At 37.3% G+C, this 16,620-nt stretch overlaps 1 protein-coding gene across 1 annotated transcript in view; it reads right to left on the bottom strand.

Annotated features, from left to right (window-relative positions):
• LOC145297704 (suppressor of SWI4 1 homolog) overlaps positions 1 to 16,236 on the bottom strand; it is a 48,646-nt gene extending 32,410 nt beyond the window's left edge. Inside the window, exons 1-2 of the mRNA XM_080143904.1 lie at positions 16,084 to 16,236; positions 6,007 to 6,174 (exon numbers count right to left, since the gene is read on the bottom strand). Coding sequence (XP_080000030.1) covers positions 6,007 to 6,174; positions 16,084 to 16,104 — 189 coding nt within the window. The 5' untranslated portion in view covers positions 16,105 to 16,236. The remainder of the gene's footprint in view (positions 1 to 6,006; positions 6,175 to 16,083) is intronic.
• Positions 16,237 to 16,620: the final 384 nt, after the last annotated feature.

The following is a 16,620-nucleotide window of genomic DNA, read 5'->3' as shown; positions in this document are numbered from 1 at the left end:
AAAGAACATGCTTGCACCTAATGACATTGCTAAACTCCAGGCTATCTTAGGATTAGCAAGTTACTATAGCATATAGATCCCAAAAGTATATGATATGAAAGCTTAGTTAAATAATTTGGTAAACAAGGTCAAAGTGGATATGGTCAGAAGAATGTAAACAGGCTTAAAAAAAAAAAAAAAAAAAAAAAAAAAGCTGTTTGTTAGAAAACTTATTGTTAGTGAATTTTTATCTGAAGAGGAAAAAAAAGAAAAAGAAAGAAAAAGAAAAAGAAAAAAAAGAAAAAAGAAAAAGAAAAGAAAGAAAAAAGAAAAAAATAAAAAGAAAAAAAAATAAAAAAAATAAGAAAAAAAAAAAAATAAATAAATAAAAAAGAAAAATAAAAAAAAGAAAAATAAAAAAAAGAAAAAAGAAAGAAAAAAGAAAAAGAAAAAAGAAAAAGAAAAAAGAAGATGCTAATAATGAGGGACGGGATGCTGTACTGCTCCACAAATTTGAGGTCCGAATTACAAAGTCAATAGCACATACCTCGCAATTCCATTATGCCCGTTAAATGAAATTAGTCAAATTAAAAAAAAAGAGTTTAGCAATAATTTATGCTGAAGATTTGATATCTTTTTAGAATCAAAATAATTTAATAAATTTTTATCAAAATTGAAAAAAGGATTGTAGACATAAGGTTCAGTATAATATATACCTAGATTTTAATCTCCATAAAAATGGTGCTAGATTGGATTAAATTTTATTAACATGCACATGATATAACATTTTTTTTTACATTTACAAATAAGCCATTGCTTATCAAGGCCAAAATCTATTTAAGAGTAAATGAGATAGATGTCAGATGATGAATAATATTACGAAAGGATTGAAACTGATAAATGGAATCAACAAAATTTGTTTACTTATCAGGATGGTTCATGATTAGTATTTATTGATAGCAGATTTTAAGATGTCATAGTCTGCAAGGAAGCAGTCCTGCAGTAATGTATTCCACAGATGGGAAGTTCCTGGGGAAAAAAACTGACGTTAAATTTGAACTCAACCTCAGATCAAAAGTCTCAAACTCAAATCCAACTGTTCTCTTCTCTCTGCACTTTCCACACTGACGTCCAAAATAAAGAAGACGGCTCTTTTATAGAGAGACCCAACCACATCTCATTTGCATACCCCCTCTCGTCACATCACGTGATTTTCAGTCCATAAATACCAGGGGGCGGCCATTTTTATTTTCTTTTTTTTTTTATTTCCTAACACAAGCCGCATGATGCATGAGGTAAGGTTCTTTACTTTTAACCACAGATAGAAATTTCATTTGATGCTAGTCATATGGAACAAGAAAGAAAGTTCTTTGCAGTTGTGGTAAGAAGGGTTCTTGCTGTGAATGTTTTACAAAGAGGATTGAAGCTCGATAGACTATAGAATAATGATAGACTAGAGAAAGATTGGCAATGTTTCTTCTACAAGAAAAAGGTAGTAGAGAACAGAGGAACCCATTTTTTACTTGATTTCAAAACCGATTTTATACTTTGTCAAGGCAAGGAAGAGCGCACTGGGGCAGCCAATCAACACAGAGCTCTTTTTAGTATCCTCACTGTTCCCTTAAGTGCAATTGTCTGGATTTCTCTTGCACTTGGTTCACCAGGAATATTATTTAGGTAGGCCTTCAGGTTCTTCTTCATAAGCCCTGTAGCAGCTATAATAACGAGTATGATTGATATCTCTCCAGATTCCAGTTTCTTTTCATATCATACATGAGACCTTGATATTTGGTCTGTTTCTCTCTTTCAGCTCTGTTCAGGCCTCCATCATTAGAGACACTCACTTCAACCAAGGTTGCCACTCTCTGACTTATTCCATACTAGCCTGGGTGCCTGGCATTGCTCGGGTGTTTGGTGGTGTGTATTGAGCGAGAGAAAAAAAAAAGATGGTAGTAGGCATGACACGAAGGCGGAAAAGAAAGTGAAAGAAAACCTGACGTCTTACCCCTACTCCATGACGTGACTGGAAGTTCGGAATGTTGAAATTAGTAAAGTTATTCCAACTGATACAATGACTTGCAAAAATCGCTACGCAAAAAAAAAAAAAAAAAAAAGAAACGACTCCTTGTAGAAAACTGCCCAGTTGAGTTTGAAGAAATTAATGCGTTTAAACAATTTTTTGATATTTGCCGTCCGAAGGGTGGAGCTTCAAAAGGATACCGATTTCGTAAAAATCCGTCGCCTCTGTCGAAAGTTTTAAGCAGACATACAAACAGACATTTAAGCAGACAGGTGAGATTTATATAATAGACTAGCGGGGGTGCCTGGTGTCGCCCGGGTTTTTGGAGGTGTAAAAGAAAAAAAAAAGGTGTTAGTAGGTAGGCTCGAACCCGTGACGCGAAGGCAGAAAAGAAAAAAGTGAAAGAAAAAGCTGAGATCTTACCGCTACGCTAAGATGCAAGAGGAAGTGAAAAGCGTTCAAATTTACCGATGTTAATCAAAACGTTGACTTGCTAAGTGAATAAGTTCACGCAGGCGTAGAAATGAACGTTGGCTGAAAGCCAGTTCAGATTTCCGCTGTTTCATTTATTTGTTTCTCAACGATGTTGGGGAAACCAAGCTCCCCCGAAAAAGAGGAAACTCTTAAATGAATAGCAATTGTCTGATATGAAGGGTTTTCCCCACATTGATCAAAGCTAATTTCAAGATGTTCCTGGCAGGGAAGCCAGGCGGTGTACTTCACTTTGATTAGTTTCGCTTTTATACGAAAAAGACAAACGAACATGCGAAAGGATGGAATAGAAGGAATTTTACAAAAGTCGATCAAAATAAATGTAGATACGACGTCCGTTCGCAAATCGTAGATATTATAATCTAGGGAGTATATAAAAAGTTATAAAAAAAAAAAAAAAAAAAAAAATAGTAACCCTCGAGATTATACTGAAATATTCATTCAGGAGACGTAATGTTAGTGGCAGTACACAATAACAAACAAATGGAATGCATGTCATCGCGCAAAACTGATTCCCAATGAGAAATCGGCAGTCTTCGTGACTTCAATGCTAGTGATATTGCTTTTCATAACGTGGCATTTAGTTGTTCTACCTGGTCATTTCTCTACGGGTTATAGGGGGTTGTGCGGCTTGTTGCTATTCCCTTTCTATTCAAAAGATCTGTTAGTTCTGTTGGAAGGAATGATGGACCTTTGTCAGAGTAAATGCCAAACAGCAAAAAATAGTTAACAGAAACAACTTATGACTGTTTGTGAGGACATATCTTGAAAAGGAAAGGCAAAGAGGAAGCGTTTTGATAATTGTTAATAGATATTTGTTTCGACTATTAGATGGCACTTAAGCGTTCAAATGATTGTGTCACTTTGACAAGCTTAAAATTAGTGGGATGAAAAAAAAAAAAGAAAACAAAAAAAAAAATCAGTTTTAATTCTGCATAGACGGAACAGTTCCCAATAGTTCGTCGAACATCCTTGTAAGGGAAGTTACGCAGACATACAAAATGAGACATTCGTGTGATGCCTGGATGACACAATAAAACATGTAGGTCTTGTAGACTGGTTGAATTAGTCGAGTAGCAAACTGTTCGAGAAAGTGTCTGCGGTTGCATTATCTTTCTCTGAATGGTATATTACATCAAACATAAAGACCGATAATTTGATTCTCCAGTGTTCTACCATCTCATTATTTATTTTGCTTGACGGTTTCAGGTCATACATGAAAGTTATGGAGCATTGGTCTGTAATGAGTTTAAAGGCGAACCCGATAAGGTAGTGATGTCATTTAGCACTGCTTCAATGATGGTATGGGCTTCTTTTTCGACCGAAGAGTGATGTTACTCGCTAACTGAAAGATCAAGAAAATAAAGCAATAGGGGCAGCTGTTCTAATTAAGAGTGGCAACGCCCAAAGCGCCGGTTTCTATGGTAAGGAGTATGTTGGAATCAATTATCGTAAGTGAAGTATGTTTGAGTCCTTTAAGATTAGTGAAATCTGCTGAGCAGGATTCAGGTAGAGGGAAGACTTGGTTCTATGCTAATCATCGAATTTTATCTGAGAAACGAGGAATCCATTAAGCATAATATGAAAACATTCCGACAACTCACTGTTGTGATTTAGCATCTTGTGGTGGAAGTAGATATCTCAAAGAATGGAAGCGTTCAGGATCTGGTTTTGCAACTTCAAATGACACTTCATACCCTAAGAGGGTGACTCTCTCAGTTCACATAATGCTCTTGTTGTCATTGAAACTTATGCCGTACTTCCTGGCAACATCTAAGAAATGATTAAGGTTTTCATCATGTTCCATCATATTATGGTCGCATATAGTGACATTATCAACATATGCAAAAGTGTTAGCAATCGATCGTTGAAAACATGATACACCGTTTGATACGGCAGAACTGATATAGATTTCCACAGAATTTCTCCTCCTCTTCTTGTATTGGTATTTGATGATATGCATCATGCAAGTCCAAGGTAGTAAAAACGGAATAGAGAGCGATTTTTTTTTGGACTAGTTCATCAATTCTTGGTAAAGGATAATCATCAAGGTACGTGAACCAATTGATGGTCTGATGATTGTCAATGACAAGATGCTTCTCGTGTTGATCGTTAGTGGTTACTAAAACCGGTGTTCTCCAGGGAAAGCGGAAGGGTTTGATAACACCGTCTTTTAGAAGATCATGAATTTTGGATTGTATAAACTGCTGATGGATCAGCGAGTTTCTTCTGGATTTTGTAGCAATAGGCTTGCAATCAGGCGATAAATGTTCGAATAGTGGTGGAGAAACAAGACCGGACGTCATTACAGTGCATTCAGAGAAGGGATCTTTGTGACCCCGAAGGGTATTTCTACCGGAGAAAGTCGTGGCCAAGTAAAACATCTGAGCAAAGAGAAGAAAGGACTGAAAGTTTAGAACGCGGATAGGTAAACCCTTTATATGCCAATATTGCACAGCAGTGACCTAATGTACTGCTTGATACGGTTGTGGACGCCATTGATATTTCCTGTGAGAAGTTTATGTTGCTCGGTTGTACTTACAGATAATGTTTGGTGACAGACAGCTATCTGAGCTGCGAGTATCTGCCAGAGCCTCCAGGATTATTCCAATTACTGAAAGTTTAATTATCGCTTTTGACACACAAGCAGGTGATGCAGCAGTTACAGTGGATGTGATTGATGATTCACAAGCAGAAGTCACCGTCTTAAGGGAGCAATTTGATTGGCAGACTAGTTGAAAATGTCTCCTCTTGCCACAGCCTCTACAGACCGCATCACGGGCGAGACATTTAATTTGTGGATCTCGTCAATTACCGCAGAAGAAACATTTTTTTTCCTTCGCCCCAGCCGAAACATTTTTGGAAGTACAAGAAACCTCAAAAGTCACTGACGATTCGGCAGTGGCACCATATGGTGTGAGGTTGATATAAGATTCTGTTTCTGGGCTGTTTCTAGAGAATAAGCTAAGTCGGAAGTGTCTTTCAAATTGAGTGTCCTTTCTAAGAGTCATTGTTGAATTGTAAGAGAGCGAATGCATCACGAACTGTTTAGTCACAATGTTCATTGGCCGTTAATGCCTCAAACCAACAATCTGCAGTAACCAAATCTAGCTTCTGCAAAAAATCATCAATCGTTTCACCAGGCTCCTGCTTAGAGGTTGCCAAAAGACTTCTAGAATGAACAATGATTCGAAACACGGAATACGAATGATAACCAGTTAATAAGGCTTCATCTATTTAGAATCACAGGTACGCATGTTGAAATAGAAAAATGAAAAATTGCCAAGATTTTACATAAAGTAACAATGCTAATATGACAAGTATTGATAGATTTTAAAAAAAATTGGAATTGATAATTGCATAAGATTTGGTAATATAGAACAGAATCAGTAATTGCATTGGAATCGAGAAAATATTGAAATTATCCCATCACTAAAATATATCAAATAAAAATAGCTTAAAAAAAAAAATTGTATAAATAATAAAAATGACACCCTTTTAAAATCGTTTCTTACCTTGACCCTCGAGGCAGTGTATGGTTCCATTACCTGACGAACATCTCGTATAAGCTGGCGGACGAATTTGCCAACTTTTCCCTGGTGAATGACAAATGAGTGGGGGGCATTTTTCAACTCTTCTGGCTCCTCCTTCTGAAAAGCCTGTAATTTCCGGACAGACTTCGGCTGGCAGCAGAAAACAAAGTAAAAATTACAATTAGCAACATTTACAATTATATGCACACATCTTAAAAAAAAAAAAAAAATTAATTGAGTACCCAGCTTTATTTAAATTAATTAAAATGGCATTTAAATTTGAGGAGATACTCTTTCTGGTTTTTTTTTTTTTTTATTCCCAGAAATTAAAAACAAAAAATAAATCTGTATGATGTACATATCCATGGATATGAAAATATATTCCAAAAATCACATAAATTGATCAAGTTTTTTTTAAGCGATTAATGAAAATTGGTAGGCATTACAACATAAATTTAGTATGAATTATTGTTAAGTTATCTTCCTTTGTTTCTTGGGATTTTTTCAAAAGGCTGGGCAAGGCAGTCAATCCTCGGATAGAAAATAAAATTTTATTTTCTTTTTTTAAAAAAATCATAACTTCAATTTACATAATATTTGGAATATGATATTTTTTGTTTCATCTTGGCATATGCATCATGCAGATTTATCCGTTTTAATATACTGGAAATTCTAGACAATAACTTCTGTTCTTTTTTTAATCTGTGCATTGTAGTAATTATAAATATCATTTAACCAGAATGGCACTTTTTATGTCAGTCTCCGACCACCAATCAGAATCAAGGATTCGTCTCATGTGACTCAAATCAACCAATCACTCAAGACTATTTAAAAATAAAGAGAATCATATGCATTCAATATTTAAAAAAAAAAAATAAATAAAATAATCGATGCTTATTTTTACATTCTCTCTGAATACTGGCCGATGTTACAATTATTTATTTTTATTTACTTTGGTTTTGTTAATTTTCAAATAGAATTAACATCAAAGTGTAGTATCTGTCCTGATATGATATTTGATCTTTTCTCTACTCAGTCAGAAGAAGATATCCTTCTAAACTGCAGCAGTTTTTATTTTTGTCCCAATTTGGAATGTCCTTTTTGGAGATGGGTTTTCCTCACATTTAAAATCGACATTGTGTCTAACATTACCCTCGTGGGAAAGCAACTAAATAGGGACAACACGGTAAATGGTGAAGGTGCAGAATAGTTAACAATTGAGAGTGTAACAAATTGTTATTTCACAAACACATTCGCTATGCAAGTTCAAGGGGGGAAAAATTTAAATTATTTTAAGTTTTAAAATAAATGCTAAATTGAAAGAACACTGATTCGCCTGTGCGAACAGATGGCGGAATGTTCACTGTATGCTTTGCCCCAAAGTCATGCAAATTCTACAAGGACTAATTTTTGTGTTTTCATACATAGGTACAGTAAACAGGCTGGGAGAATTGCAATTTCGATCATAAATACAGCACAAAGGTAAAGAATTTCTTCAGGATGTAAACAGATTCAAACATTTTCCACATGTCTGAATACCCTATACACTAAATTTCAAGTCTGTAGATCAAAATTTTGTTGAATATATAACTTCAGAGTTGTCCTCTCACACATATTCTCACTATATATATATACTAGCATTTCAGCCCGGCGTTGCCCCGGTGTTTGGAGGTGTATGTTGAGTAAAAAAAGCGGTCAATTTTTTAAAAACTTTGACCTCTATTATGACCCCTTACCATTTGTTTTGGGCTCAAATCAAGTTATTAAGTTAGATCCATGTCCAAGGAACCTATATCTAAAATTTCAAGTGTTTAGACCCAAAATTGTTGGAGGAGTTTGGTAGAGTTCGCAAAGGTCAAATAGTTGAACTTTGACTCCTTAACAGCCAAATTTCTATCTGAAAACCGATCAAAGATGTTCCAAAATCTCAGTACCCTGCATATCAAATTTCGAGTCTGTAGACTTAAAATTGACAGAGTTATTACGTAGGGAAATGTACACAGACACGTTCACTTATATATATATATACACACACACATGTATATATGATAGATAGATATAGATTTCCTACTTTCCACAAATGAATAGCGCAAAACAAACATTCTTTTGCAAGGTTGTTCCATCACGTTCATCACATTTATAGGCACAGGGATGGGAGAACAAATTAGACAACAAACAACTGCTACTAAAAGCACTAAAATTTTATTTTCTAGCAACCTGTATAGTTTTAAAGTTCTGAAACTGTAAGTTTTGTTATTTTAAAATTCATTTTATTACTTTCACTAAGCCGAATTCATCCCATCAAAAATAGGGGTTGAGTTTGTTTTTTTTTCTTTTAGGTGGTCGCTACTTTCAAGCTTAAAAAACAGTAAGAAATACTATGGGCTTATGATACAACTAACCCTAAGTCTGAGAGTGGTTTCAAGTCTCTTTAAAGCAAGCTTTTTATTGTTCTAATTTTTTTTTAATTCTGAAATTAGCAACCGCCTAAAAAATATCAACCGTCATTTTTTATTTACTCGTGTTTAGCTAAGTAAAAGTGACCATAACATATTCAGAAAAAAAATTTTACAATCTTTCCATAAAGTTTATAGGCCAGTAAAAATTTGGTGCTTATTAAGAGAGAGTTGACATTTTAAATATGTCGTTTTAAGTAAAAACAATATTACGTACTTACTTGTCATGTTGAAAATAGTAATATATCCAAAAATTACGAACAAATCAAGTAGAACAACTGCTATTGTATTTTTAGTAGTGTTGGGGCGATTAATCGGAATCGGTAAAGCCAGAGTTTTTCAGGGTATCAGAATCGGAAAAATTGGAGCCTATTTTCTGATGCCAAAACAGATTCCTTAAATTAACTTTTTTTTATTTGATTTTGGTTTAAGAAATTTTAGTAATAATAAAATAATAAATATTTATTGATTTAAACTTCCAGTAAGACTAAAAAAAAATCATTCCATATAATCAAGTGTGATTTTACGTTTGAGAAAATATAAGCACATTTAACGATAATCGGGACAAAATCACACTTTTATAGTTAAATATTTAGACATTTATAAAGAATCGGAATCGGTTATTGTATCAGAATCAGAAATTTAGTACAGAATCGGTAATTGTATTGGAATCGCCCCATCACTAGTTTTTACTAAAAAAAAAAATAAATAAATAAAAAAATAAGAAAGTCTCTCCTTATAGTCTCTAAAACAAAACGTGGAAATGTCAGCCATTAAATGGCGAAAAAGGAGAGAAAGCTATTATTTTACTTTAAGGCCCGTCTCACGTTTGTATAGAAAAATATATTTTATTTGTAAATTTCGGTGTGCTTTAAAATTTTGTCAAAATTATGCGTGCGCTTGCGCGTACAGAAATGGCCACCACTGATGACATATAGAATTACATGGCTTAATATCTGGAAAACTACTTGTTTGTGGCAAAATATGCATGCGGTTGCGTGTATAGAAATGGTCACCACTGATAACATAAGGAATTACATTGCTTAATATCCAGAGGTAAATTTTTACGACGCGCCCCAGCGTATTATAAACTGTGAAAAAATTAATTTCCAGCAAAGAATCAATGACCGCTCAGATCGAGAAGGGAGCAATGCACTTACCTTAGGTTGCGAAAGAATTACCCCCTTCCACAACGTAACCGTCTTGTAGTATCTTCGCCAGACGAAAGTGGAAAAGATTTACTTTCAATCGCCGGCAACTGAATCAATTGTGGTGAAAAAAAAAAGAGATAAGACAAGGGAATCTCCCCTCTTATATAATGGAAGGATCAGATGATTAACTATTACGTGATTCGGAGCACAAAATAAAACTTTAAAAGGGTGAATAACAACAACAATTCTTCTTGGTTAGTATTCAAGGTAAGTGCATGCCGATCCTTCTCTTCTCGAGCAATCATTAATCCTTTTTTTCACACGATCCCCAAGAAAGAGAAAAAAAGAAAATGCATGAAAAAACAAAGGATATAAAGCCATGCAATTACTTTATATAGTTAACGTATTAGTATTTTTTTTTTTTTTTTTTGGAGTCCCTAACTATTCTGGGAGGAGGCTAGGCCTACCTCGTCGTCGTCTCCTAGGTGCACAATCCGTACAATACCACTTCTGCCTTTCCGGAGGTGGAGAAACAATTCCCACACACCTGAAGTGACACCAGTCATCACAGCCGTTACAACAGATCATATCCTAATCACCTCTTCTTCCTAGGAAGGAGTCGATTGAAGGGAAACTGCACCATCGACCGATGCAGGGATGGATTGATCCTGACTCTCGCTGTTTAAAGAGAGCTCAAGTGGAAAGAGGTTCTTCAACGAGTGAATGTGTGCTGCATTGCCCCCCTGCCTTACCTTTGCAGACCTTACTACACCATCCTCACCATAAAACATTTCCAATATAACACTCCGAGAACCCAAAAGGGTCTTGGTTTAAGAGGACTTTTAACTAAAACGACATCTCCGACCTTAAGCCTGTTTCGGAAAGGTACCCTTGAACGGCCCAGGGGCTTCTCTCTGAGACTTAAGAGGTATTCATCATACCATAGTGCTCTGAACTTCTCCAGACACTGGTTTCGTACCTGCATGGTCCTGAGAAGCTTCTCTCGACTTGGAGGGAGGTGGGAAGAAAAATCTTCCTCATTTAAACTCAAAAGTAGTCCAGGACTCTTATTGGGCCTCAGAAACATGTTTGGAGTTACTGACTCCAGCTCAGTCTCCGCGGATTCTCGATAAGTTAGAGGGCGGTTGTTAATTGCCCTTTGTATATCCGATATTATGGTTAGTAACATGAAATAATCTATCTCACCTCTACCAACCACCTTATACAGACAATTTTTAATTGTCTGAATACTCCTCTCCCAGACCCCTCCTACCCAAGGCGAAAATAGAGGGATACGACAGAATTTAATCAGACAAGAGCCAAACTTCTGTTGATAATCGTGGCTCAACATCAACCTCTTAAATAACCGCCCACCTATGAAGGTCTTAGCATTGTCACAGTAAATGGCTGTTGGAACACCACGGAGGTTTGTAAAACGTACCAAAGCCTGCAAAAAGGACAACACGCTCATGTCTGGTACCACCTCAACATGTGCAGCCCTGATACTGAGACAGGTGAAGATGAGTAGATACCTCTTCACCACCTTAGCCCCTTCCTTAACCCAAAGGTGGCCCGTAAAATCTACTCCCGTGTGTTTGAAGGGAACCTCCAGTTCAACACGTGAAGCAGGCAAGCTGGCCACATTGGGGGGCAATACTTGTCTGGCATTGTACTTGCGGCACACTGCACATGAAGCCAGGACTGTTTTCACTGCTTGTCTTCCCTTAGGCACCCAGTAACCACACCGTCTTAACTCTGCCAGAGTGGATGCAACCCCCAAGTGTTGACACCTTGTATGCGCATCCATTATTATAAGCCGAGTTACTGGGTGATATTTTGCTAACAGAACAGGGTGTTTAACTTCCGGGTCGAAATGGAGAGACCTTGCAATTCTGCCACCTGACCTGATAAGACCCTCACCATCAATGAACAGGTCAAGATCACTCACCAAACCCGGAACTGTCCTACCTGAGGAATCCCGCAGGAATGCTAGTTCCTCAGCATATGTCTGGCGCTGCATCGTTTTCATCAGCAGAATGGCTGCAAGCCTTTCCGTGTCAACTTCTAACCGACGCAGCGGATGGATGAATCTGAGGACCAAGGAAGTCACTCTCAATAGCTTGGTGAAGGAAGAAAATCTTTCGAGAGGAAGAACTGTAGGTGGTTCCTCTCCCTGTAGGAAGCCAGCATTCCAAGAAGAACGGGCCACCACTTGGCTGTGCTGGCTGAGGCAAGGCAACTGCTGTGCAGCCCATGGACTGATCCCGCTACTTAACCAATCCGGACCAGAACACCAGAATTGAAGGCAAGCCTTGAACCTTTTCAAAATTAACCCCCTAGTGATCAAATCGGCAGGATTCTCAGTCGTTGAGACATAACGAAATGAGGGCGAGAAACCTAGTGTGGCTTCCAACTCAGCACTCATCTGTTGGATGTCCTTCAGTCTATTCCGGGCAAAGAGGTTTCTGCTTACAATTGTTCTGGAAATCAGCCAAGAGAGGACCACCTACGAATCTGTGATTACATGAATCTCAGAGGGAGAGAACCCTCCAAAATCCCTCAACAAGGTAGGCAGGCACCGGAGAGCCAAAAACACAGCCATAAGTTCTAAGGTGGGTAGAGTTTTGTTTTTCAAGGGAGCCACCCTAGCTTTTGCAAACACCGGACCAGATTGGCAATTTTGCACTATATATGCTGCGAAGCCATATGCCTCTGGAGATGCATCACAGAAAAGAAAAAGTTTGCCAGCCTCATTCTCGCTGAGTGCTCTTCTGGGGAAGGAGACGGTTTCCAGCTCAGAGAGATCAAGGGAAAGCTTCCTCTATAAGGATAAGTATTCCGGTGGGACCGTTACATCCCATCCCAGTCCCTTCTTCCAAAGTTCACTCAACAAAATACGGCCACAAAACGAAACCGGAAGGCACAATGATAACGGGTCATAGACTCTAGCTGTCTCGTTGAGGATCCGTCTCTTTGTAAAGGCACTAGAGTCGCACTTAACAGCTGCTACACAAAAAGTGTCTGAGAGAGGACAGTATCTATATCCGAGCACCTTCTCACATTTGTTGCCATGGTCACTCAGGGAACCATGCTCCTGCATTTTGTTTTGAATCGCCACATGGTTAGAATTACAGAACTGCAGTTCGAATCCTCCCTGACGCAATCGTTCCCGGGTGAGTGTATATAACTGGCACAGTTCATCGGGATCATCGTGCGACATAACCAAATTATCCACGTAAAACCGATTCTCCATCATGGATCTACAATTATCCATGGGAAACTGCGCTGTATGGTATTTAAGGACATAATTTAATATAAATGGACTAGCGGCATACCCAAAAATAATTGTGTTGTATCTGAAGCAGCGTAGGCGACCTCCTTCTTTTAGGAAAAAACAGAACTTATTCCTGTCCGATTCAAGCTTTGAGGCTGCAGTTGAACACTGGCCGAAGCTTAGTGGTGGAGGTGGGGTCCGATTTCAGGACAGGCCTGTGCGGAATCCAGACAAACTCTCCGAACCGTTGAGGAGGCACGAAGATCTCCTCTATAATTCCATCCCGTTCCTGCTGATGGAAAACCTTCAAATATTCATGATAAAGTTGCCTCTTCTCCAATCTCTGCACGACACGTTCCAATATTCGCAGAGCCACTGCATGGTTGGAAGGAACACAAGAGATCTTATCGTCCTCCCATGGCAACTGAACGTAATATTTGTTATCCTTAAATGAAATAGACTGTCGAAAGAGAGCAATCTTCTGTTCATCATAATTAGACAGTTCCTGTTCTTCAATACCCAGTGACTCCACACTGAACATCTTCTCCAAACCCCTTTGTACATCACTTTCAGGGAAGAAATCACTTAGAGGGTCTTCATAGGTGCCCTGAGACTCCAGCACAAAACATAGGTGAGATGGGTTGACCTCAGCAGTCGACGCAAGTACAGCATCGAAGGTAAGGCATTCTGAGTTCTTGTCCACAGAATGGTCAGTATGTAAAAACTGCTTCACCTCACCGAAGGGGACTAGTCCTATTGGTGTCAAAAATGCCTGTCCAAGCAAACAAGGAACCAATTGAAGGCTCCCTAAATGTTGAATGACATCCAGCCCAATTATTCCATGAATTGGAATAAAATTTGTGCCTCTGTCAAATCTGGCGGCTAAGGGACATTTGAGGCGTTCAAATTCATCCAAAATAAAATCCAGATTCTCGATGCATACCGAAATATCAATATTTTTGTGTACCAACACCGTCAGGGAAAATGGATAACAGGATCCAATGCTAGCCTCCAATGCTACCTCTTTAAAACGCTTGTCGCAATCTCCAAGGATGGTAGTCAGCCTAATTTCACAATCATGTCCAATGGACTCCAAGTGACCAAGGGGGTCCAAGACCTTACTGGACAAATAAGTCCGTCCACTGCCTGTGTCCAATAAACAGTTGACGGAAACACTTTTGTCACCCCTACCAAAGGTAACACACAAAACAGGAGGAAGGCTCGAGAATTTTCCACCATGAATGCTATAGGCTGAGTTGGACTGAATAGAGGAATCTCTCCGTGAAGTACCGGATCTAGGTCCTGAAGGTACATTCCCTAAGGTCCCCCGCATAGTGTTACAAGCCGAGCCAGGGATCTTATACCCCTTAATAAGGAGACGTTTAACCGCTTCCTTAGTATCTCTCAGAATTGAGGACAAGGTGGGGATTCTTCTACCTGAAATTAATATCAACTCCCACTTAACCTCCTTGGGGAATTTTGCAAAGAGAATCTTGGCCATAAGCCGAGCCCCAGAAGAAAGGTCGTTTGAAAACGAAGAGTCGAAGGAGCCCTCCAACTCAGCCAAAAGGGAGGCTACTTTGGATATGTAGTTAGCCAGGGCAATAACGGATCTGTCCTGTTTACAGGAAAAATCTAATATGTCTTGGAAGATGTTATCTATTATTTCATCTACCAAACTGGATATATTTTTCATGTTTTTATTAAATGTAACATGTTTATTCAGCTCGAAAACCATACAGTTTTTACCGATGTATTGGAAAATTCAAGATGGCGTCTGACTCTCTTTAACACGGTAAGTTCGGGAAAAGGTGTTATAAATAAAAAAACTGGATAAAATACTGTTAAAACTACGCTCAATATATGTTACCGTGACATAGGTTGACGTATATTCGGCGGGTTTTTAATAGTATTTTGTCTAGTTTTTTTATTTATAACACCTTTTCCCAAACTTACCGTGTTAAAGAGAGAGTGAGGCGCCATCTTGAATTTTCCAATACCTCGAAACACTGTATGTTTTTCGAGCTGAATAAACATGTTACATTGAATAAAAACACGAAAAATATATCCAGTTTGGCAGAAGAGTAACTTATCTTGCCTTTGATAACATTTATTTGTTATATATTTGTTTTTTGACAACTTTTTCGAATCTATGTGTACATTAATACAAACCCCAGATTCGTTTTTAGCACACCGAAATCTACAAAAAAAAAAAAAAAAAATTTCTATACAAACGTGAGACGGGTCTTAAAGTAAAATTTTACCGAGAGAAGCAATAAGCATGCCCTCTGTATTCGCAATCTTCATGGTGTTCACATCTAGGAAAACGCCATTTTCTGTGGGTTTTCGGGTGTGCTGAAAACGAATATCACATTTAAATTTTCCGCAAATAAGTAGTTTTCCGGCAAAAATATGCGTAAACTTGCGCGTACAACAATAATGGTCAATACTTAAAATATACAAAAATTTTGTCAAACTAAACCTAAAATTTAAGTAAGGTTCAAAACAAACAGTTCGATCAAACTTCTGTAACAGCTTTTTTGTTTGTTTGTTTCGCTTTTCTTTTTTTTTTGTGCTAATGAAGAGAGTGGTGATCGATCCGCGCTATTTTTTAAATCGTATTTCTAAGTTTAATTAAAGTTCTATGTTTTTTTTTTATTCAATTGTAAGATTAAAGTACAGAATATGTACAAAAAACCCTCCCCATGTTAAGAATGGCTTTTAAAATAATAACGTTATTATTTCAGCACCGACCACTCTCTGCAGGAGTACCTAAGTTGTTTTGGAAGTAAAATGCCGAAATCCATTTCACTCTAAGAAAAAAAAAAAAGTGAACGCGATTGAAAGAGGAATTAACCTTTAAATATATCCGTCTTACGTTATTTGACTAAAAATTTAAAAGATAAAACCACCTAAGTATATCTATTTAAATATTAAAGCTAAGATTAATTTGCGTATAAATATTTCTGTTTGCTTTGCTTTATACGATAAAAATACGCACAAGCGAAAACACGTGGTTCATTTTTAAAACTCGCATTTCCATGCGTGGAAACAGTAAGTTAAACAAAGTTATTTATTTTATGAATACTTCATAAGAACTGTTTGCAATAAAGAAGTTTATATGATCAAAATAATGTTGTTTTTTTTTTTATGTATGAATAATAATATTATAGCTTACCCTTTTTCGCTTGCGTGCCATAGTGATTTTAAATTGTTTAAAATAAGAAATACAAACAAGAAAAATGGACAAGTTTTGTATACAGTTATCCCCCTTGTTAGAACTCTTTTCTATTTCACCGCCGGTGATATGTACTTTTTAAACACTATTTAGAAGGATCCTTTTATCGTGTATTGGCTTATGTCACGCCCACCGAGATATATTTCTTTCGGAAGCCGTGCTCGTGCTCCCGTTCCTTATTTTATTGTATGACTTTTTTTTTTTCAAGAAGTAGTTAAATAATTGAAAAAGTTCAATTACAGAATAGGGATTTTTGAAAATCCTCACACATTTCACACACATTGTTAATGCCTTCTTTTTTTTTTTCACTGGGCGTCTCCACTTATCAAGGCTCGTAGGCCACTCGAGGATAAGGGTTAATGAATATAAGGTGGTAGTGTAGTAATCGTTAATGGTGTAAATTGGGTAGAATTTATTTATTTATGGGGACGGTTCAACAAGAACTTGTTTGCATTGGATTTGACGGATTCAATTAGA

Source organism: Euprymna scolopes, chromosome 18, assembly GCF_053919585.1.
Source record: "Euprymna scolopes isolate OS-2025 chromosome 18, ASM5391958v1, whole genome shotgun sequence".
Classification (NCBI taxonomy): Eukaryota; Metazoa; Mollusca; class Cephalopoda; order Sepiida; family Sepiolidae; genus Euprymna; species Euprymna scolopes.
The sequence above is the reverse complement of the archived record's forward strand: the minus strand, read 5'-3'. Positions and strand labels throughout refer to the sequence as shown.